The sequence below is a fragment of the Podarcis vaucheri genome (genome assembly GCF_965113315.1).
Source record: "Podarcis vaucheri genome assembly, chromosome: 18".
Taxonomy (NCBI): Eukaryota; Metazoa; Chordata; class Lepidosauria; order Squamata; family Lacertidae; genus Podarcis; species Podarcis vaucheri.
In genome coordinates, this window is record NC_138756.1 from 10,495,497 (window position 1) to 10,504,679 (window position 9,183).

The following is a 9,183-nucleotide window of genomic DNA, read 5'->3' on the forward strand; positions in this document are numbered from 1 at the left end:
CTCCCATATTTTCCCCTTATTTCTCCCTGCGAAGCTTGAGGGCACAGGATTATAAACACATCACGAGGTACATTTAGGAGTAATAAAAGCAGGATTCTGAAGGCCCTCCAAACCTCCTAAAACTGACACCCTCCTAAAACTGACACCCCCAACCCCAGCCCTCCAGATGTTTTGGGACCATCATCCCTGACCACTGGTCCTGTCAGCTACGGATGATGGGAGTTGTAGTCCCAGAACATCTGGAGGGCCAAGACTGGGGGTGCCTGTCCTAAAGCACTCTTAAAGCCACCTCTATTTCTGGCAAAACACACTTGCAATAGTTAAAGAACAAGGAAAGATGAAGGCATGATCTGTTCATGAAAAAATCAGAGTCAAGGGGAATTATTCAGTTAATGTGAGATGTAGCGGACAAGTTTCAAAAATTGAGTTTCTAGAGTGTTTCTGATATACAAGTTGCAGATTCGATTGATTTGATGTTTGTATTCCCTAGTGGTGAGAGAAATCGGTTACACAGAACCGGCGTTTGTGTGCACTGCTAATCCGGATCTCACTTTTGCCTTCATGCCATGCTGAAACCTGTAAGAAAGGGTATTCCCTTTTTAAAACTAGCTCAGTTTGCGAAGTAAGTATCCCAAATACCAAGCTTGCGCCCGCAAACAGCGGCAAACACCCACACAGAAAGTCCCTTCCATTTCCACAGCCTACGCAGAATCGAACTTCGCCCTCAAATCAGTGAGTGGCTGAATTTTGAGGGGTGAAACATCCCCCAAATTAAACCGTCTTGGTGGGCCACATATTCCCCTATCCCTGGTTCAGACGATTAAAAAACAGCATTCACACATGCCTGCAACTTTCAGGAATAATCACCGGTGTTTCGATTTCTGGGAATGGAGTTGAGAGATGACCTAACCTGGGGAGAAAACAGCAAAGACCCGATGAAGAGAGCACAGCAGAGGCTATATTTTCTGAGAATCCTCCGGAAAAACAATCTCTCAAAGGACCTGTTGATGGCATCTTACCATTGTACTGTGGAGAGTGTATTAACTTACGGTCTGTGTGTGTGGTTTGGGAGCTGCACGGTCAGGGGAAAAACAATGCTGTCCAGGGCTGTAAAGACTGCAGAGAGAATAATTGGGTGCACTCTTCCCACCTTGGATCAAATCTATGCTTCCAGGCGCCATAAGAAAGCGGCAGAGATAGCGCAGGACAGTGCGCGCCCCGGAAATGATCTCTTTCAGCTTCTGCCTTCTGGAAGAAGGTATAGGATTATAAAGACTAGGACTAGCCGCCTGAGAAAGTGTCTATCGAAATGCGATTTTGATTTTAAACGCAGTGTAAGGAGTCTCTATGGGAGTATAGTGTATTTAAAAATAGGGTATCAGATGTTTTTAGGAGGCTAAACAGGCTGGGATAGGCTTGTTGGTTTCTGAATGTCTGATGTAGATTTTTCAATTTCGTTGTTCTGTACGGGACAATGACAACAAAGATTATCGTATCGTATCGGCGGAGAATCTGGGCTCAGCAACTGGTCCAAGCAAACCATTTAAGAGACAGACACACTCTTTGCTTGGTGCAATGGAAGTTTTATTCTAACGGGCAAGAAACAAATGCCCGGAAGGAACAGGTGTTAGCACGTTTCGGCAAAGTAGCACGATACCCAGATTTGGGGAGGGACCGGGGGGGAAGAGACGCCCCGCCGCGTACTCGGTCTACTTGACCTTCTTCTTGGGGCGCAGGTTGTTGGTGTGGCCGCACTTTTTCTTGCGGCAGTTGACGGCCCGGGGGTGGAGGCGGGCGTAACACCTGGAAGGGGAACAGCGCAGAAACAGTGAGGCTCCGGATGAGAGGATAAGGATCCGTCCCGGCAAGCAACCCACCCACCCACCCACCCAGACAACTTACTTGCGGCAAATCATCTTGTCGCAGTTGTATTTCTGGGCCAGCTGGCGAAGAGAGGGCTCGATGATCCCCCCGCGGAGACGAAGAACAAGGTGGAGAGTGGATTCTAGGCAGGGGAAGGGGGGAAAGCAAGATTAGCAGGTCCTATACTGGTGTTTCAGGGTGTGTGTTTTTTGGGGGGGAGACTGGGGGCAGCCAGCCTGGAAACCCAGCTTCACGGGGACTCCGGGAATTCTAAATCAGAGTCGCCAGTTATGGGGGAACATCAGGAGTTAGGCAGAGTCCTGCGGAAAGGAGCGCAGTGAGACTGCCGTCTTGTAACACAACACAACGGAAGAAGTAAAAAATAAAATAAAAAATGAGATCACACATGGGTGAAGGGGAACCGAACGGGAGGTATAGGGGAATTTGAAGTATTATTTATAATATAAAAGCTTTAATATAACATTTATAACTGTGTTGCATTTGCATACAGCAAAGAGAAGTTTAGAGCAATTAGACATATTTTAATTTAATTATGTAATAGGTTTATGTTAGAAAATGAATATGGATGTTGAAATTGATGTTTGTAATTTTTCAATTTTTAGTTTTGGGAATAATAATAATAATAGGGAATCTGAATATGTGCAGCTACTCACACAGAGTCGACTAAGGTTTGGCAGACAGCCAAAAGGTCATGTGAAGGAGTAAGTCTGCCTGGTCATACAGTGGCATGGAGACAGCTCCATGATTGGTCAAGCTCTCTCACTGGAGTGATAATTAATGGCCTACTAACTGTTAGTTCAGTGGTTCAGTCTGTCACTGTAGGAGTTGGAGGTTGAGAGTTGTGAGTCGTGTATGTGAGAGATGATGTCAAGATCAGTGTTCTGTTCCTTTAAATAAGGTAAAGGGACCCCTGACCATTGGGTCCAGTCGTGACAGACTCTAGGGTTGCGGCGCTCATCTTGCTTTATTGGCTGAGGGAGCTGGCGTACAGCTTCCAGGTCATGTGGCCAGCATGACTAAGCCGCTTCTGGCAAACCAGAGCAGCGCACGGAAACGCCGTTTACCTTCCCGCTGGAGTGGTACCTATTTATCTACTTGCACTTTGATGTGCTTTCGAACTCCTATGTTGGCAGGAGCAGGGATGGAGCAACGGGAGCTCACCCCATTGTGGGGATTCGAACCGCCGACCTTCTGATCGGCAAGTCCTAGGCTCTGTTGTTTAACCCACAGTGCCACCCGCGTCCTGTTCCTGTAAATAGTCCACTGTATATAATAAACACCTAACTACAAGTTCCTGGTTCCTGCTTCGTCCATCCTGCCTGCAGCCAAGTTGCCAATTGCTTTCGTGAACTCTGCGTTTACTCTGCTAGGTCTGGCTAAGGCCCTGCAACTAGTCAGAAAGTTGCGAAACGCCAAATAGGTTTTGCCGTCTTGTGTGGCAGAAGGGGGCCGGGGTGGGGTATTCTCCGCCCCAGAAACGTACCTTTCTGGATGTTGTAATCGGAGAGCGTGCGGCCGTCTTCCAGCTGCTTTCCTGCGAAGATCAGACGCTGTTGATCGGGAGGGATACCTGCAAAAGGAGATGTTATGAAAATCCCGCCCGCAGGAACGTAGGAGAGCCCGGTGCAGAGACAGACCCACCAGCCCAGGATTGGCTGGCAGAGGGTCTCCGAGGTTTCAGGCTCTTCTCTATATCAACAAAGCCAGATTCTAGTCCTCATGGTTCTGAAGAAGCAACACAGTACAGGAATCTGCCTTGTTCTAAGCTAGGATGTTGGGCGAACGAGCTTGCTACTGTCTGCCTCGACTCCAGGCATTTCTCCAGGATTTCAGAAGCCGTATCAGAAGATGTTGGGGAGGTTAAAACGGGGACATTCTGCATGGAGAACAGGTGTCCTGCTAACTGAGCTATGACCTTTCCTTGGCAGGAAATATATTCCTGCGTGTTAACAGTATTTTAAAAGCAAAGGGATCCCTGACCATTAGGTCCAGTCGTGGCCAACTCTGGGGTTGTGGCGCTCATCTCGCTTTACTGGCCGAGGGAGCCGGCGTACAGCTTCCGGGTCATGTGGCCAGCAGGACTAAGCCGCTTCTGGTGAACCAGAGCAGCGCACGGAAACGCTGTTTACCTTCCCGCCGGAGCGGTACCTATTTATCTACTTGCGCTGGCGTGCTTTCGAACTGCTAGGTGGGCAGGAGCAGGGACCGAGCAACGGGAGCTCACCCCGTCATGGGGATTCAAACCGCCGACCTTCTGATTGGCAAGTCCTAGGCTCTGTGGTTTAACCCACAGCGCCACCCGCGTCCCAACAGTATTTTACCAGCGCTTTATTTTAACCCATGTGGCACTGTACTCATTCTGCATGCCTACTTTACAGTTTAGTTTATTGTTTCTTAAAATTCTTGCCTGCTGTTGTAATTGTATACACACAATTATACACACACGCACACACACTTTTAAAACTTTACTATACCTTACTATCCGTATCAGGGTGGCCTAACCTGCCCTATTAGGCAGCCCCTAGCAACACTCAAGGGGTGGGAGATAATAATTATGGTTTTAGAATATAATAATAGATAATTAAGCAGCGCCTTGGTTTCCAAACGTTTTGTAAGTTGAACGGACTTCTGGAACGGATTCTGTTTGACCTCTGAGGTACCACTGTAGCTTTGTAGCCCCACCTGGTATATAAAGTTGGGCTTGCCCTGATCTATGCGTGCTGACAAATGATATTTGTCCCCCCCCCCCAAAAAAAACCCAAGCTCTCCTCACTCCATCAGCTCTGCTTTTCCTCCCCTGAACTATGCCAGCTGGTTATTATGAGACGAGAAGAAGAATTTTAAGAATTGGTGCCCGAGTTCGAATTCTCCCCCTTTGCCCTCCTGTTTTTTCTGCCTATGGGCAGAGACGATCTTGCTTTTAACTGAATCTTTTGCAGGCCCCTCTGCAAGCCCGACGCTCTGAAAAAGCAGCAGTCCCTGGGTCGCTCTGGCACCCCCAACAGATTCAACCACTCTCACCTTCCTTATCCTGGATTTTTGCCTTGACATTCTCGATCGTGTCGCTAGGCTCCACCTCAAGGGTGATGGTCTTGCCCGTCAGGGTCTTCACAAAAATCTGCATCCTGGCAGTTGAGCGTCACCTGAAGGGGGGAAGAGAAGCAGTGGTTAAACCAAATCAGTATCAGGATCGCCACTTCACAGATGTGGAGAAGTGAAGCAGAGAGGGGCTTCCTTAAACCCTCCTGGTAAATTCAGAGGCACACGAATCTCACCGCTTAAGGAAATATGCGTGGCATTTGTGTCCTCAGGCAGAGATGGGAACCTATATATTAAAATCCTGCATTGAATATTACCATGTTATGCCCCCTGCCCAATAATGACACAATAATGGTTGTGAGCAATATTGCGGGAGGGCCTAAACAAAATCAAACTGCTTTAAAGGCTGAGATCCCCTGCTTGCTGACCTGGGAGTAAGCCCCCACTGAACAAACCAAATCCATTACCTTTATAAGCTTTAACCACCAGCCCTTCAAACTACTGAAGGTTCAGATGGCAATGTATAAAAAGCACAGCGCAAACACAATAGGTTATATCTGTGTCCCCCAAAAATTGGGTAGTTTTTCGTGTGTGTGTGTGTGTATAGACACACGGGTGGGTGGGTGGATGGATATAAAACAAATATAGGACGCTTTGTAATTTACAGACATGAATAAAATGAAACAGAATGCAGAAAAGCAGCTGTATCGAGAGTCTTTCTCGATACGGCATGCGTATCGTGAGAAGAGGCGAAACGTAAGGTGTGTTTGTGTGTGTGTAAACAAACATACATACATATACATACCTTTTCCGTTTTGAGGTTTTATGTCATATTCATTATATATATTTATACTGTGTATGTGTGTACACCCACACCCATATATATATATATATATATACACACACACACACACACACACACATCCATATATATATATCCAGAACCCAACAAGGTTATAGATAGATGATAGATAATCAAACGCAGAATTATAAATGTTACATAAGTTATGAATATAACATAAAACCCAGAAACAGAAAAGGTTATATATACATATATATACACACACACAGAATTACAAATATAACATAAAACCCAGAAACAGACGTTATAGATAGATATAAAATGCAGAAATAAAAATATTAACATAAATTATGACTATAACATAAAACCCAGAAACTGACAAGGTAATACACACACACATATATATAGTATAGCCCTGTCAGTTTCTGGGTTTTATGTCCTATTCATAACTTTCTCTCTCTCTCTTTCTCACTCTATGTAATAAAACGCACAATTATAAATATAGTGCCAATGACGAACGTGACGTAAAACCCAGAAAGCGCCCCAGATAAAAAGCCCTCTCAGAGGGGGAGAGAAATGAGATTATCATAAAGTAGCTGCCCGACTCGCGAGGAAACAAGAATTCAAAAGTAAATGATAATTTAAAAAAGGCAAATGATAGTTTAGAAAAAGATAATTAAAAAATAATAATTAAAAAATGGTATTTTTTAAAAAAAATAGTAATAATTTAAAAATTGATAATTAAATACACGAAAGGACGAAAACCCCTCCCGAAATGAAAGGGACCCAGGCGTCCGAGGCGAGGCCACCCACCCTCCACGCGGCCCTCCTGCTTCACCTCCTGCCTCGCCGAACGGAAAGAGAGAGAGAGAGGAAGCGCCCAGGCCGGAAGCGGAAGCCGAGCTCCCACGGGCGACTTCCGGCGCCGCCGCCTCTTCCTCCTTCTGAGCCTCCCTCACACTCTCGCTAAGCCACGCCCAACCGCCGGTCTGGCGTCACAGACGTCGCCCCGCCCACGGATCCCAGCGACGCCGCGCGCAGCACGCACGCCTCTCCCCCTCTCTCGCTAAGCCTGGCGGCCTGGCGTCACAGACGTCGCCCCGCCCACCCGCCGGATCCGAGCGACGCCGCGCGCAGCACGCACGCCTCTCTCGCTAAGCCACGCCCACCTCCTGCCTGAAGTCACAGGCGTCGCCCCGCCCACCCGCCGGATCCGAGCGACGCCGCGCGCAGCACGCACGCCTCTCTCGCTAAGCCACGCCCACCTCCTGCCTGAAGTCACAGGCGTCGCCCCGCCCACCCGCCGGATCCGAGCGACGCCGCGCGCAGCACGCACGCTCGCTCGCGCCTCTCTCTCTCTCTCTCTCTCTCTCTCTCTCTCTCTCTCTCCTGGGACCGCAGAGCTATGAAAAGTGCAGAGCGGAGGCCTCTCCTTTCCGTGGGAAGTTTCCGGGTTCAACATGCATGGTTTTTTATATATATATTCTTAACACCCCTCAAAGCAGCACACATTTAATTGCTATTTTTTATTTAATTCTTATTAATTGCATTGAGATACCGCCCTATACCCGCGATTCCCCCTCTTCTTCCTATTATTCTTATTATTATTAGCTGTTATATACTGCCCTATACCTGCAATTCACATTATTATTATTATTATTATCATCATCATCATCATCATCATTATTATTTGCATTTATATACTGCCCTATACCCGCAGAATATTTTTAATTTAATTTTTATTCATTGCATTGAGATACCGCCCTATATCCGCGATTCCTCCTCTTCTTCTTCCTATTATTCTTATTCTTATTAGCTGTTATATACTGCCCTATACCTGCAGTTCACATTATTATTATTATTATTTGCATTTATATACTACCCTATACCCGCGATTCTTGTTCTTCTAAGCATTTATATACTGCCCTATACCCGCAATTCACATTATTATTATTATTATTTGCATTTATATACTACCCTATACCCGCGATTCTTCTTCTTCTAAGCATTTATATACTGCCCTATACCCGCAATTCACATTATTATTATTATTATTATTTGCATTTATATACTGCCCTATACCCGCAGTATATTGACACAAAAAACAGCGACAATTTGTTCTTGACAAAGGACAGCTGGACATAGAAAGGGCCCCATGACCTTCAGGCGCTGAGGACCTCATTAAGCCTAAACCCTGTGCCGTCACCACCCATCTCCTCGAATCATAGAATTGTAGAGGATGGTTCCTCCAAGGGTCATCCATCCTGACCCCCCTGCAATGCAGGATTTTTTCCCCACGCCATGTGGGACTTGAACCCGCAACCCTGAAATTCAGAGTCCCAGGCTCTGCCCATGCTGGAGGAGGAAGGCAGGAGTTTGGGGTTTCAGTGCGCAGGGAGGCGATTGCGGTTATGCAGCCGCCCAAATACCGGGTGCTCTGCAAAGCCGCCAGCGATCTTAACATGCCCAGAGGCCCACTTGTCATCCCATGCCCTTAAACACCTAAGAAACCCTCTCACAGAAAAACTTCGAAATGTCGTCTCTCGAGACAGACGGGTGCCAAGAACAAAATAGCTGCATTTCTATAAACAGTCAGTGCCCTCTTATTTATTTTTTTAAACCTTTGGAACTCCCTGCCTATTGATGTCAGCTTTTGCAGTGTTCTTTTTGGCACCCCTTAACACGTTTTTCGGAGAAGCCTGCCCGCATCAGAAAGCTGATGAGAGTTTTGATCTGTTTTTAGTCTGTTATTGTAACTTTTTTTTTGAAAGTCTTTGATTGTTGCTGCTGATGTTTCAAACTGATGGTTTTATTGTTTCCTTGAGGTTTTCCTTGTTTGCAATCAAGCGGTGTGTAAGTTTTGTGATACAAATAAACAGGCCCCAAATTGGAAATCACAGCCATACCGTTTCCAGCAAACAGATTAGACCAGGGGTCAGCAACCTTTTTCAGCAGGGGGCCGGTCCAGCGTCCCTCAGACAATGTGGGGGGCCGGACTATATTTTGGGGAAAAAACATGAACAAATTCCTATGCCCCACAAATAACCCAGAGATGCATTTTAAATAAAAGGACACATTCTACTCATGTAAAAACATGCTGATTCCCGGACCGTCCGAGGGCCGGATTGAGAAGGCAATTGGGACGGATCTGGCCCCTGAGTCTTAGTTAGCCTACCCCTGGATTAGACCATGTCCAACATAGCATTCTTTCTTTCTTTCTTTCTTTCTTTCTTTCTTTCTTTCTTTCTTTCTTTCTTTCTTTCTTCCTTCCTTCCTTCCTTCCTTCCTTCCTTCCTTCCTTCCTTCCTTCCTTCCTCTCTCTCTCTCCTTCCTTCCTTCCTTCCTTCCTTCCTTCCTTCCTTCCTCTCTCTCTCTCCCTCCCTTCCTTCCTTCCTTCCTTCCTTCCTTCCTTCCTTCCTCTCTCTCTCTCTCTCCTTCCTTCCTTCCTTCCTTCCTTC

At 46.5% G+C, this 9,183-nt stretch overlaps 1 protein-coding gene across 2 annotated transcripts; it reads right to left on the reverse strand.

Moving 5' to 3' along the window:
• Window positions 1-1,562: 1,562 nt before the first annotated feature.
• Window positions 1,563-6,687, reverse strand: UBA52 (ubiquitin A-52 residue ribosomal protein fusion product 1). Of its 2 annotated transcripts, none has more exons than XM_082206809.1 (5): window positions 6,539-6,687; window positions 4,906-5,027; window positions 3,368-3,454; window positions 1,903-2,005; window positions 1,563-1,803 (listed from the first exon to the last, which is right to left on the reverse strand). In XM_082206809.1, the coding sequence occupies exons 2-5, from the start codon at window positions 5,006-5,008 to the stop codon at window positions 1,710-1,712; spliced, it is 387 nt and encodes a 128-aa protein (XP_082062935.1). In that variant the 5' UTR covers window positions 5,009-5,027; window positions 6,539-6,687; the 3' UTR covers window positions 1,563-1,709. The 2 variants fall into 2 exon arrangements, with proteins under 2 accessions (XP_082062935.1, XP_082062936.1); XM_082206810.1 differs by having other exon boundaries at window positions 6,564-6,686.
• Between the last annotated feature and the right edge of the window lie 2,496 nt (window positions 6,688-9,183).

Excerpts from the sequence above, each read along its gene's own strand:
- UBA52 (XM_082206809.1), bottom strand. The coding sequence starts at position 5,008 with ATGCAGATTTTTGTGAAGACCCTGACGGGCAAGACCATCACCCTTGAG. Across the intron at positions 2,006-3,367 it reads CGATTACAACATCCAGAAAG|AATCCACTCTCCACCTTGTT; the intron begins GTACGTTTCTGG and ends TCCCCTGCCTAG. Across the intron at positions 1,804-1,902 it reads GACAAGATGATTTGCCGCAA|GTGTTACGCCCGCCTCCACC; the intron begins GTAAGTTGTCTG and ends TTCCCCTTCCAG.